The sequence below is a fragment of the Oxyura jamaicensis genome, chromosome 13 (genome assembly GCF_011077185.1).
Source record: "Oxyura jamaicensis isolate SHBP4307 breed ruddy duck chromosome 13, BPBGC_Ojam_1.0, whole genome shotgun sequence".
NCBI lineage: Eukaryota > Metazoa > Chordata > Aves > Anseriformes > Anatidae > Oxyura > Oxyura jamaicensis.
The window spans coordinates 9,138,788-9,153,433 of NC_048905.1; the positions used below are offsets into that span (position 1 = coordinate 9,138,788).

The window sequence follows — 14,646 nt, forward strand, 5'->3', positions numbered from 1 at the left end:
TTAAGGATTGGAGCAATTTAATTAGCTTGGGGAGCAGCTATATAAGTTTTATTCTGTTCTCTCTTCTCTCTTCCTCCATTCTCTCTGATCTCCAGAATACGATGGTACCAGACAGAAGTGTAATCTCTTACTTTCAGCCTAGTGAAGGGCTGGGTCCCTTTAAATACCAGTCCCCTTACTTGAACATTTTTATTTCGTGACTCTTTTCCCCTGTTTTGATGAAGCAGAGTAGAGTTTGCTCACTTTATTAAAAATACATTTCTCTTTCATCCTTCATTTTGACACCTGCCTCACTGCCTAAGAGGAAATAAAATGCTTGCTGGCAGGACTCCACCACTGAGTATTTGAGATTATAAGTACATTCCTCTTCATAATTATCTTTGAAATATGTTTGAGCCTAATGTTTTATTTTGAAAAAAAATTGTGTTGCTTCCACTCTTCCATTCTTTGGTGACATCTGAAATAGTTTACGCAACTGGGGTAGTTCAGCAGCAATTGCTATGTGTTCCTGGGCGATAAAGACCAAGCTCCTTACACACTGAAAGAATAAGAGCACAAAATTTAGCAGATGGCTGACAAAAATACATTGTGCAGGACAGCACAGGGAGGCTGGCAGAAGGGAGGAACCAGGAGAAATAGCTCCTTGGTAAGAAACCAGTTCAGACAGGAGCAGTATCTAATCATTTCATGCCCTCTCTTTGTAAGCATTGTGGGATTCGTAGTTTTCTGTCTTAGAAATAAATGGTTTTGCTATTTTTCTGTTCAAATTCTTTCCTATACAAATCCCATACCTGCCAAGTAGCTAGAAGCCCAGATGACATAACGCCGCAGAAGCTGCCGCCGAGCATACTTCCGAGGTTCTCTCGGCCCCTTTCCCTAAATGTCCAATTACCCAAAGGCTGAATTATATAATGAATGACAGTCCTCGTGGCTAACCTTGTTTTCTCATTCTCAGTACTCCTCCTTGTTTCAGAAACTTCCTCTGTTAGTTTCATTATGTTCTTGGAACTAGAATTAAGAGGGAGGAGCTGGCTGGCAAGGAAACCTATTCCTGCATTTCACTCCTTGGCCTATGAGTGTGGAGAGTCAGCAGGTCAAAAAAAAAAAAAAAAAGAATTTGCTGAAGAATTATGCTTTAAAAATGGTGTGATGTTGGGATGAAATGTAAGTCATACAGAATTTGAGGATTCCAGACTTTGCTTGCTTGCGGTATAGATAAGCTAGTTTAAATCTGTATTAGCTCCTCTACCTCCTTGTCTAGTCCTTTGCATCCCAGAATTGGCTCAAAATAGCTCAGGATTAAACACTTTCCAATGTGGTTTGGAAGCCTTGAGAGTTTGTTCATTAAAGCTCAACTTCTGCAGTATTGTTGTTCATTCATTGTGTGTAAATGAGGACTAGCTGATTACTTAATGATGTTTGTATGTTATCTGCTGTTACGCAGGTGTTAATCTTATTAAATGTGTTAATAACTGCTTGGTATTTACAAGTATCAATTTATTAGTCCTGCTTTGAATCTTTATTTGCATCTTGAACTCACATTCAGGGCCTGACTTTGATAGCTCTATATTACGTGTTTACTTTCCATGTGTAAACACATTAACAGGATCTTTTTTTTTTTTTGGGTCCCAGTTCAGGAAACCGTTCCTAATCAAGGTTGCTCATAAACGTGCACTCTAGGCACAACCAAGGCTCGGCTCTTACAGTGCACATCAGTTTGTTTTCATAAACATCTTCCTGGAGGTTTCCTTCTGGAGGCTTTCAAAGAAATTGGGACTTTGATCAGTCATACTTCATGCTTCTGTGGTTTTTAGTCTGTAGATTTCAACGTGCTTGATGAAAAGCGGGCAGATGTCACCAGGTGCCTCTCTGCAAAATGAAGAAGCTAAAGAAGAAAGACTTAATTGGCCAGAGGAGAAATTACGCCATGAGTCAGTGCTGGGAGCAGGATAGAGTTCAGGTCTGTTGGCTCCCACTGCTGCATCCCATCCATGGGATCCCAGCCTGTCTCTGTTCCAGAAGCTGTCCTGAGCTGCTCTGCACATTATGTTCTCATCTGCCGTCAGACAGGAAACACAGAAATTTCATTTAGACAAAGAATTATCAATCTCAAAATGAAGCGTTCGGAGTCAGCAGTTCCTATTTTCTTCCCCTGCTGCTGACTTCCTGCCATTGTTCTTCGTGGTCTATAAAACAGGGTGATAGATTTCACCTACTCTGCTGGAAGAGTTGGTTCTTTTTATCTGTGCTGGGTTGGGTAAGAGCTGAGTGTGCCTGCAGAGTCATCAGAGGAGGCGCTTGCCTTTGGATGGGCAGGAAAGCAGCATGAGCTAAAGGAAGGATTTCGGAAAGAAGTCTTGAACTAATATTTCCCCCCTAAAAATTGAAAAATTAATGCTTCCTTTATTTGTGTAGAAGAAGGTGTTAGGTTAAGGCATCTGTCAATTTCCTATTGACTGTTCTGGGGTGGATTTCCTGGTGTGTATAAATACTACGTTTGACAGATCTGTAGAACAAAATTCTGGATTTATGTCCAGAACAAACAGCTACAGCAAAGGCTGTAAGGAGCTGAAAAGCCTTGGCAGCTGGAAGTCACTGTTTTATTTTTAGAGCCAGGTAAGAAAGATGTGCTTCAAGAGAAGCTTTACCAATTAAAACTGAAATAAAATCAACCAAGCAAATTAGTTCTGACAGAAATTCTACTCCCTAAATCTTGTAATTTGATTTCAAGGCTCTTTCACATGTTCCTGAGAGGAATTGGACCCTCTTTATTCTGACATTATTTAGGAGGGAATACAACACATCAGCTGGGTTCCTTCTCTGTGTCATTTAGGGGTCCCTAGCTCCATCAGAGATTACATCTGCTCTCAGCTCTTGCTTTCCTAACACAGTGATTCGCTCCAAACTGCTGGTCAGGCCAGGTCTGACTTTTTTGTGTCGCAGCTTTCAAACACCCGAGGCGCACGATCCTGCCCTCAGCGATCGCTGAGCTGTGCTGTGTCACCTGTCCAGCCGTCTGCTCGTCCCTGTCCTCTCGCCCACGCCAGCCTAGTGACGTCCGAGCCCTATCTGGGTCAGTAGGCAGAGGGGAGTCTCGCCCCGCTCGGTCCCTTATCACCGTTGTCCCAGGTACTCGCAGTTCTCTGGGGCCTTCTTCTTTACTATTGTGATTATTTCAGACATGCTGTCTTTAGGTGCTTGGAACAGGGTAATTGGTCCTTAAGGCCGCCTCGCATATCCCAGCAGTCAGCCTGCTGTCATGCTGTTGAATACAATCAATTTAACAAGTAAAGAGAATCATCTTTTTCTCTCTGGTCATGGTCACAGTAGTTCTAGGTATGATTTTAGCAGCGGTGAATGATAGCAGTCCCCGTCCCCCCCAGCTTCAAGTGGATGACTGGGATTTTATTTTTAAGTAGATTTTTTTTTTCGTTAATCAAAAGATCATTATGTATGCAAACCTGACTGGCTGTGCTGTTTGTTCTGCCTTGACATTTCACTCAGCTTGAACAGTCGCATTGAAAACGAAATTGGTGGTTTTGGATTTGTTCATTATACAAAAGTAACAGCTGTGCTTTTAAAGATCTGGCTGTGTGATGTGCTTCGCAGGAAAGAACAAAGCCGGAAAGGTGCGCTCCGTGTTCAGGGGACCTGCCAGTGTTTGGTGAAGTAAGGGCATATGTATTAGCCTGCTTGCTTTTATTTGGAGTTAAATGGCCTCTGAAGAGGTTAAAAGCTAGCAAGCCAGGGTTGAATGCCTGGCAGTTTGTGTTGTTCTGCTGGCATTGCCAGGCCTGCTCTTACTGCCTGGTGTTCAAAAGCTGTTAAAGCAGCTTTATTGACAAGCAGGGATGAATTGTCCCAAAGCCATTATTTGAGAGCAGTGACCCAAGGAAATGGAGAAATGGTTGCTGCCTGTTGAACAGCGCTTTTTTTTTTTTTTTTTTTAAATCACTTAGCTGAGTGATTCAATTTTTTTTTGTTTTGGTTGAAAATCTTTTGTTCTTTTGGTAGCCCTGGAGTTTCCTTATGCCTTTCTAATTTCTTTCTGTCCATCATCTTTCTGTCTTCCTGTCTCCATCAAAGAAGCACTGAGGTGTAATGTTCTGGGGCAGCAATTTCTTCCCTTCTCCATCTAGTGGCTACAGCCTCAGAATCTGTTTTCCTTCCTACTTGTGTTGTTGAATATCAGGAGGTGGATGGGGGTTGCCAGTTACTGGCTGTTTTGGTGGGTACTGTCTGTAATCCAGCGCTGAGTTGCTCTGTGGGACTTATAATACATCGGTAAGCACAGACCCCACAGCATCTTGAGCTGCTGGAGAGGTAGGTTTTCACTTAGGAGATCTGTACATCTGGTTCTTAGGCTTTGGTTAGGTAACAGACATCTCCTTGCCCAAGCAGCCACATATCACACAGATACAAATGCTCCTTGACACAAAACAGCATGCCTTTGGTGGGAAGGTTTCTCTAGAAATGCCACTGGGGACTAAGAGAAAGGTGTTTCCCTTCTGCCATTTGTCTCCAGCCTGAATGATCTTGCTCTGACAACAGTGTGTTTGTAGCTTTGTTTTGATTCTGTGAATGCACACAGAAGGCATCCATTGTGACCTCTGTATTACTATTTTTTCCTTCTGCCTCCAATCTACCCTGATGTTGGGAGGGCAGAAAGAGGCTTCTGAGACGAACACAGTGACTAAATTCGTAATACCAACCTCCACTAATATTTTCCTGGGGAGAGAGAATAGGGTCTGTTTGTGCACAGTTGTCTTTGAATGTCAGACGGACTTAATCCAACTTACATGTATAATGACTGAGTTTCTTCCTGTGTCCCGTGCCCTCCTTATGAATGATAAATCATTTCATGCAAAGTGAATTGCAGGGTTCTAAACTGTAAGTGGTGTCTCTGCTAAGAGCCTTAATAGCAGCAGGTACCGAGTGAATCATAGTCCATAAACTCTTCCCCTGTCTCCAGGGATGCTTCTCCTGAGGTGGTATCAGCAGTAATGAGAGGAAAGTTGTGCAGTTGGCTTTGCTGCGGGCTGGTCGAAAACTCCTGGGGGCCCTTAATCCAGCTCATTCTGTGTGCACGTAAACGTGGCTCCTGGAGTGGGGTCGGGGTTGTTCATTCTCCTCTCCTCACTTCACACCTGCCCTGGTTTCCTGAACTGCTAATGCAGCTCTTCTGTTGTGAAATGACAAACTTAAAAATAGATGCGGCTGCACAGATCTTGTGGGGAGAGCTGGCTGTGTGTCTGTGCATCAGGCTTTGAGCTGTGCGAGGAGCAGAATAAAGGTGAGTGAACCAACCGTCTCCATGCTCTGAATCATGTGCCTGTAACACAGCGATAAAACAGAAGTGTTTGAGAAGGCAGATAGGTAAGCAGCAAGAGGAAGAATAAAAGCATGTGGAGAGTGACAAATCCCAAGGCTATGTCCCTGTCTCCAGGGGAAGTTAATCCTTCTAAGAGTTAAAGATGATTTGTCTCTTCTATGGCATCTGAATAAAAATGTGAGTTGGCTGAGTTCACTGATGTCTGCGTGAAGTAATTAAGGAGTATAGTGTAATTCAGGCCTAGGAATGAATTTATTTAGAATGTCTAAATTTAGATTTAGAATGTCTAGCTGCTTACCAAGAAAAGATACTCGATGTTTTCTAACCTATTACCTGGTGGAGCTGCCTCAGGATGACTGTTACTGAGGATGAAGTGGATTCTGGGGTGGATTTGGCTGTCCAAGGTTGTTTGACAGCTGCGTTGCTCCTTGAGTCCCTCCCATAGTCTAGGTTGGTTTCACGAACCTGTGGTGATTGTTTCAAGTGATGTTCCTAGAAATGGCCCGTGTGGCAGTTGTCCCACCCATCTGGAAAAAAACAACAAATAGAGAGCCTTACCTTCTTTTGAGGAAAAACTTCTTCTTCTTATTTTTTATGAGTTTGTTAGTGTATAATCTGCATGAGATACCTCTCCGTATTTCTTGAATGTAAGTACAGTGTGTAATGGTAGAAATTGTCTCTTCCACATTATAACTCCGTTTACTGGGGAGTACGTAATGAATGGACTCTAAGGAACAGGCAAGCTTTGTTGTGTTAGTCAGGAATTGGCGTATGTGTGGAGAAACACTGACATCAAGCCTTCTTGGATCGCTTTTACTCGAGGCCTGCAGCCACACTGATTCACTTTTCTTTAGTTTGCAAGAAGGACTTGACAAGTAGGAAAAAAGCAGCAGCAGCATTGCAATTGGAGATAGCTCCTGTTCGTAGGAGCTGTGCTACTGGCTGTTGAATGGGGTAAGGGCATTACCAGCACATGGGCAGAAGCACCAGGGGAATCAAATTTTGAAAACTGCTTTAACAAATCTATGTTCCCCTGTGTCGTGGCAAGGGAACATTTCTTGTGTGAAATAGTTCTTCAAATGCCAAACTAATCTTCACTTCAGGACAACCAGCCTGTCTGTGTGTGTCACAGATGTCCTGCCTTGCTCTTTTTCAGCCTGCAGCCCCTCTGTTTCTCCAAGCAGTGATGTTCTTTGCCAAGAAGGAACCAATTGAGGATGGGGTTTTTATCAACCCTAAAAGCCCCTTGGGACAGTTCAGGCTGCAAGGCTTCACCAGGAGGCTCTTTTAAATCTTTTTTTTTCCGTATATCTTAAATACCCTAGGGAGATCTCCCCCACACCCTTTAATGTCTCTTTGGGAAGCTGTTGTATCTGATGGATTTTGATGCTCCCTATTCATCCTCAATGAGTCCTTGTTGTGTTTTACCCCAACAGGCAGCTGGGCATCACCCAGCCGCTCATTCTCTTTCCCCAGGTGGGATGGGGTACAGAAGTGGAAAGGTAAAAGTGACTGAACTCACTTTGAGGTAGAGACAGTTCACTAGGTAAAGCAAAAGCCGCTTGCACAAGCGAAGCAAAACAAGGAATCCATTCAGCACTTCCCATCAGCAGGCAGGTGTGCAGCCACTCCCGGGAAAGCAGGGCTCAGCATGCATAATGGTTTCTTGGGAAGACAAATGCCGTCACTCTGAACATTCCCCCTTCCTCCTGCTTTACTCCAGTTCTATCTTTGGGCAGGCTGGGCCAGCTGTCCCAGCTCTGTGCCCTCCCAGCTCCTTGTGCACCCCTGGCCTCCTCTCTGGGGAGGAGCACGAGGAGCTGAAAATTCCCTGGCTCTGTGTAACCATGCTCTGCAATAACTGAAGCATTAATGTGTTATCACCACTATTTTCATCAGAAATCCAAAACAGAAAAATCAGAAATCCAAAAAATATGAGCCTCTACAAAGAAAATTAACTCAATCCCAGCCAAAACCATGACACGTGTTTATCACTGGGCCTCCAACCTGCAGCATGTAGCAATACAAACTCAGGCTCTGCAGTTCTTCAGATTTCTTACTGTAGGAAAACGAGGATCTTTATACTATTTTCAGAGTTAATTTTCTGTATCTGTACTCAATAGCCCCTTCTTTCTTTAGTTTAGTCATATCTGCTGTAGAATCACAGAATTTTAGGGATTGGAAGGAACCTTGAAAGATCATCTAGTCCAATCCCCCAGTCTTTGAATGTTTGGTTGTTTAGTTAACTTAATAGTGAAGTTACATTTCTGCTTTTAGATGTGTGGTACTTGGCAGGTCACTTCACGTAGAGTTATTAGTTAATGAAGCAAATTGGTCCAATAGTACCAATAGTAGCTCTTTTTTCAAACAGATATCAAAGCTGCTGATGCAGAGTAAAATCAAGGTAGTTTTTCACCGTGCCCTGGACCAGCTATTGAGAGTGAGTAATGCCACCCGAAATTAGTGGCCTCAACTTCAAATGTGGTATCTGCTGAAAAACAGATGCTGCTTTGAAAAGCTGGTTAATATGGGAGGTGGAGGAACCGAGCATTGTTTGAACACCCACATTCTTCTGTGTGAATCACAGCCACGGACCCTTGCTGCTAAGACAAGATGACATGATGTATTTACGCCACTATTGACCAGCTAGAGGTGGAATGCCAGACCTTGTATCATTTTTTTAATTTTAATTTTTTTTTTTTTTTGACATCAGAAATGTAATTTGCTGTAATGTATGATCGTGTCCTCTAGACACCTTCCCTCTTCAGTATGTGCTGCAGACCTACCTATGATAGAGCCAATACTCTTCAAAAAGAAGTCTGATGTTTAAATATTCGTGTTTTTTTTTTTTTTTTTTTTTTTTTTTTTTTTTCTGGGGAGAAATAAACTCTGCCTAACTCATAAAAGTGTTTTTTCCCTGTCTGCAAGCATTAAACTAAATTTCTGAATCACCTGAGAAGCGGTGAGGGAGGAAAATTAATCTGCTGCTGACTTGGAGTGCCCAATCGCAACGTGAATGCATTGCACTTCTGCTTGGCTGCTTGGTTAACTGGAATCTGTGTTTGTCTTTTTCTGATACTAGCTCCTTTACATACCAAAATTTTCCTTTGCTGCCAGACATTCAAACCACCACTGAGTTCTACTTACAAGTATTGTTTTTTTTTTTCATATTGCCCAAGGTTTTTACTTCCTGCTCCCAAAAAAGATAACAGCATCTTACAGAGATGTTACGGTAGTGTTTTATTGAAGCTTCTTTCTGACTCCAAATATAACAGACAGGATTCTTCTGTTCAGGGTAATCTTGAGCAGAATGAAGTGTTTATTACTTAATTTCCTGAAATATTTCAGATCCAGACTTGAAACTGTTCAGGTGTATGCAAAGCACGCCTTGGCAGGAAGCCCAACCTGTAGTAGCTCCTGCTGCAGGAGTGAGCTCATCCCTCTTCTCCAGGCAGACATTTTAAGCATTTACTCTAGAAGAAAATCTAATGTTTGGGTAGGCATCCTCTGCCCTCTCTGTCACCCATCTTGCTCTGTCAATCAGATAGATTTGAAAGGAAAGTCAGGAACCACCCCGGGGCTGGTGATGTCAACTTGCTTCATTCTGTTGGTTTGACCTCCCAGTGCCTTTTCTGAGCTGGCTCTGGATGTAATTGTTCGTGGCTGTCCCATTCAGATGAGTGCTGCTGCATCTGCCTGGGGCTTGTTAAACATTTTGATGCTTTCTCTGGCCCTAGGAGACCCTGAAAACTGAACAGGAAGAGCACATACTTCTATTCAAAGAAAAAATGCTTGAATAGCAACAGCCCATGTTAGTCTAGATACAGCTTGAAGTTCATCTGGTACCTGCTGGCACTTTATATGTGCCATCTATTTCTTGGGTCCATCGAGGTACGCCCGTCTGCAGTTTTACCTGGCCATCCACTTGTGCAACTGCGGGAAGGTGAGACCAAACATGTCACGTCTGTGTTTCGGAGAGGACTGTTGCACACCTGTCTGTCAGACAGCCCTAGTTCTACCTTCGATCTCCTTTAATCATTTTAAGGTTTGTGGATTCTGTTTGAGCCTCCTAAGGAAGAGCTGCGGGAGGATCATTGTTAAACATGCTGCTTGACCAGTTCACTGACATTCCCGCCAGGGAGGTGAGAAAGTTTCTGGTTTTGTCCTTCCAGCTTTGGAGAGGGGAAAATAAGTATTGTAGGTTCCCTGACATCAGTCACTGATGTTGGTTCCAGTGGAGCTCTGACATTACCACCAGCCTTTTTTCGTTTCTTTGTAACCATGCAGTCCATTGAAACACAAGACAATAGATACACTGGATGTGTCAGGAAATTCCTTTGTTATACTGATGACAGCCCAGTGCTATCTTTAGCCTTGTATTCTGGTACTGCGAGGTCCAGCTCTCCCTTTATGAGGATCTGTGTGACCTGGAGGAGAAGCTTTCCTAGCGAAAAGTTTGTTGTTTCCATCCTACAACCGTGTCAGTTGTAGGATGTTCTTTTGCCTTACAAGTCTCGCCTTTCTGAGCAAAGGAAGAAAGTTGCCAAAAGCCAGATATAAATAACCTGCTGTCCCCCCTGTGGAAACTGTCCGTGTGTAAGCGTAAAGTGATGCATCCCTTTGTGAGAGCAGGGTAAACCGCTACGCGGTACTGCCGGCTGCGTTCCCTTTGCTGTGACTGTGAGGTGATGAACATGCTGTAAATCTACGCCCTGGTTTCTCGTGATTGTTTAGGATCTAACTACAAAAATACCAAAGTGGGTATTCACAGCGTAGCACAGTGCGTCTCGCTGCCTTGTGAGCTGTCTGGTACAACTTTTCCGAACATCCCGTCTTCCTCCAGCGTTACTAATACCTTCCGCTGCTTTTAACGTGCTGGTATCAGAAATCCGTAAGGCAGCTTTTGCAACATAGAGGGCACAAGGTTCCTGTCTGTTCCCAGGGTATAAATACTCTTCCAAGTGACCAATGCTTCAGGAACCTTGAGGCTTTCTGGAATTTTTACTGCAGGTGCTTGCAGGAACATCTGACCCGAGGGCAAGTAAAACCTGTTCCCCTTTTCCATGCATCCAACTGCAGGCCTCCTCCCTCGCAGGTTACAAATCATCTGTGATGGCTAATCCTCATTCTTTCCTCTTCCCAGGACAGTGTAAGTGATCCCCTGGAATTGCTTTGAACTCCATGACAGAGGCAAGAAGCCAGTGGCAAAAGGAGAGGGGTTTGTTGAGTGAAGCATAGAAATGAATTGGATTTTAAACCTTAGTTCTGACAGGAGCCGTGGCTTTCACAAGTACCTGATTTCTTGGGGCATAGGCTCTCCTGTTACAGTAACTCTTCCCAACTTGACAGAATTGTTTAAGAATCTTGCTTAATTTATTTATTTGCTAAAATTATCAATAATTAAGGAAGTCTTGTTTGGGGTTGTTGCTGGGATCTCATCTCTGCTCTCACAAGCATACTTTTCCAGCTGTCATTGAATCCTGTGCAATTTTTAATCTTCTTTTAACTCTGAGTTTAAATTAGTTAACTGAAGATACCTTTTTCCCTGACCAGGCCAGCATCTCCATCATTCTCTTCAACATTCAAAATCTTTCTCTCCTTTTTGGTTTCCCCTTTGTCCTTCTCTAAATGTGCAAACCCAACTGCTGTCTTCATCTTCCTGGATCAGACTGAGTTACACTTCCTCAGTCTGTGGCCAGTGCCATAAGCTGTGTGTGAAGAGACCTGGTACCATGCAGAGTATTTTTCAGTTACCAAATCACAGACCCTCCTAATCCAGAGCATGTCTTTTCAAAGCAGATGAATGTTTTGTCAGGGTGCTTGCATATATCCAGTCCTTTTTATTCTGATCTGGTGGTCTCTTGGACTTAGTGGTATCATGGGTCAGTGAGCAAAGCGAGCCAATAGTGTTTGTCTCTAAATCCAAACCTGTCTTTTTCCATTCCCTTCCTGTTAATTGTTTTGACCACTTTAGCATCCTTTTCCAGGTTTAAATAAACCTGCCATGTTGGCCTTCCCTTCTGTTGCTTGAGCCAGGCTCTAGACATCATCCTTGAAGCTCCTGCACTCATCTGAAGGATCTTGGCTGAGCTCTCCTTCCTCCCTGCCACCCAGGCTGCTCTCGTTGCATCAAGAGTGGGTGAGGTTTCCAAGAGATGCAGTGTGGGTTCTTAGTGTCTGTCCTTAGCTAAAAACATTTTAGTTCTATGAAATGTACCCATTCATGCACTCCTCCTGGGTTGTTCTGTACTCTGTTTGAGCCTCTAGACCATAAATTCAAGGCTGGGAAGTTGTTTGCCCAATGCTCTTGCCTCGTTAGCTGTGTGTGCTCACTGTGCTCGTGTATTAAATGATCCTTGAAGTGCTTTAAGGGCCTCATGAGACAAATGTCACACACATGCCATACTGTACTTGCTTAGAGGCTCGAGCCTCCCCGTAAGGACCTAGACGTTGTCAAAACTCTAGGCAAATCAGATCCAGAGTTTTGATTAAACCTTTTCTTAGTTGTGGCACAGTAGTAGATAGAAGAGAGAGGGAACGTAACGTAGCTGAAGAGATGGGAAGCAGAAGAGCATGCTGAGAGGGTGAACTGCCTTTTAAGCACTTAAAGCCAGGAGATGAATGTGGCTGGCAGTCGCTGATCATCAGCTTTCTGTAGTGTAGCCTATTCCTAGCTTACTTTTGCCACGTAAAACTTGATTTGTGTGTTTTGGTTGTTACTTATGTGATTAAAATGACAGAGAGGAGGGAGCCATGCTGTGACAGCGGCTTTCCACTGACTTATTAAAAAAGCTAGGTTGCTTTTTTTAAACCTGCGATAGGTCATCCTTTTAAAACTCATAAATATTTCTGATTGTAAGAAAAAACTTCCTTTTATAGTATCCACATACTGCTGTTTTTACTGAATCCACTGTAGAGCTATTTCCTATTTCTAATTGCTCACTCACCAAACAGCTCTTTTTTTATTATGTGCTCTTTCTTTCTCAGCTTTTTCTCCCCGTTGCTCCATTATTGTGACTGTAGTGAGACGACGCCAGCTTTCAGCATTTAATGGGCTGCGAGGAGGAAAGATCAGCTACTTCCCCTGCCCGTGAGACCGTGATGTCACCAGCTGCTCCGGGCTGCTTTATCATCCGCTGCTGCTGTTGCTGTGGTGCACGGGGAAGGAATGTAAACAGCTCTTTCCAGATGTTCTCGGGGCAGCTGGAGATCCATAAATGGCCTCTTTGGTTCAGGAATGTTACTGTTCCATCTAGGGGATGGCAGGGAGCAGAGTCATAAAAACATATAGCTCTGTGCGCATCCTGTGCAGCATGCTCTGTCAATTTTATCTCGTGAGCAAGAGCTGTGTGCTGTTGGCAAATGCTCTGCCTCCAGCTCGCTCTGTGCTGGTGTGGCCACGGCAGCACGGGGCCTGGATGTGCTGCAGATACTGAGCTCATCCTCACGAGATCCTTCAGGGATGTACTCTTCCTATTTTATAGGTACATAGGACGGGTGAGCATGTTCAGGGCTTGAATCGCACAGGCAAGCCATGATGGTACCAGCTTTCCTTCCTTGTCTTATCTGTTCTTCCTCCAGCTTCGACTCCTGGATGAGCACAGCAATAGTGTCCTAATCGTGTGCGTGGCAAATGCTGTTTTGTTCACCCATTGTACCCATGAGTTAATTAGATACGGAGTAAAGGAAAGAAAGCTGATGTAGTTTTGGAGCTCTGAATACAAAATTTGGCGTAGTAGGAAGCACTGAATCAACATGGGGCTGTTTCATCTCGGTGCTGGATAGAGCAGGGATTTGGAAGCCAGCGTCTCTCATGCTTGTTCAGGACTGGAAAAAGCATCAAATCTCACTTACTAATGGCGTATCCAAAAAAGTCTATTCTGGGGGAGAACCAGTCACTTCCTTCTTTAGGGTGTGTGTGTTTTTAATGCATTAATTAATTTTTATTGAGTGGTGGAAAAACTGATGTCAGCGCTGCATTGCGGCTGGACATGCAGCAACACAAGGTGGTAGGAAATAATACAGCTAACATCATAAGGGCAGTGAAAGTTTAACCACGGAGAGTTTAAAATAGCAAAGTTGAGCCATATGGATATTAAAAGGTATGACTGAATCAAAACAACTGTCTAATATTAAGTTGGATTTTGCTGGGGGAGTAGCAGACTTCTTGGGTTAACTGAACTTCTCCTGTATATCCAATGTCCAAGGGTAGGTTTCTTGCCTCAACACCTTGATTTCTGGCTTTGGTATTGGCAGTCTTTGGCTACCGTGGGATACAAAACACTAAGTGCAATGTAGGCTGTCTCTCCCTGTATTTTTTTGTGAGGCCTTTAATATATTCAGGAGTCAGTAGAGTATCGTTTTCCTTTTACGGTGGTCTATAAACTTGTCCAGCATGACTTCTTCCCTGGCACCTGTAGCAGCTCAGATTGCAAAGACCCATGACAGCAAAGCAGAGGGAGGTGGAGGGAAGTGCTCTGGAAACTGGAGCCAAAAAGCAGAGCAGTTACATAATTGTACAAAAGAAAAAGGACTTTTTTTTTGTTTTGATTTGTTTTTCCTTTTCACATCCGTCTGCAAACTGAAAAAATGCTGTTGGAAAGCTGGATGGAAAAACGTTCAGCATCGTTCATCCCTGCGGGGACGTGAAATGTATTGAAATATTCCACCTGTTTTATGGCTGTTACTTTTCCTTTTTCAGGTTTGACATCTACAGGAAGGTGCCAAAAGACCTTACACAGCCAACCTACACAGGGGCTATTAGTAAGTAGCACTTCATTTTGCTGTCCTTGCATACCCCTGATCTAAAATTAAAGATCTTTTGGCTTCTGTGTCTTTAAAGATATTTTTAAAGGGATATTAAACACTGGAAACGGTATCCTTTGTTGCTGAGACAGCTCATTTTACCCAATCTGTAAGGTTGCGCTAAATGACAGGGTAATTTGCATGGATTTGGAATCTCCGCAACAAAAAGTAGCAAAAATATATTGTTATGAAAGGGAGCTCCTAAAAGCTAAAGCTAAAATACCTACTCTGCTAGCTACTGAAGTAGCAAGTGAAGCTTTCTGCTAATCTTCCTGGGAATAGAAGCTATGAGTCTGCTCCAAATGCTGGGGGAGTGAACGATGGCAGGCCTTTTTTGCCTTTCTGTGATAGGCATCCTGTTAGTGTGAAAAACAGCTGATAACAGTTATGTTCACAGTTACGGAGCTCGAGTTTTTGCTCGCTGAAGAGACACGAGGAACCAAGCTACTACAAACGGGGAATCCAGGTTTGAATTCTGGATCCATAAGAGCAGGGTGGATGGCAACATG

General features: G+C 43.5%; 1 protein-coding gene across 1 annotated transcript in view; it reads left to right on the forward strand.

Moving 5' to 3' along the window:
* Positions 1-14,646, forward strand: part of ERGIC1 (endoplasmic reticulum-golgi intermediate compartment 1) — a 59,466-nt gene that overhangs the window by 7,562 nt on the left and 37,258 nt on the right. The window contains exon 2 of the mRNA XM_035338430.1: positions 14,034-14,095. Coding sequence (XP_035194321.1) covers positions 14,034-14,095 — 62 coding nt within the window. The remainder of the gene's footprint in view (positions 1-14,033; positions 14,096-14,646) is intronic.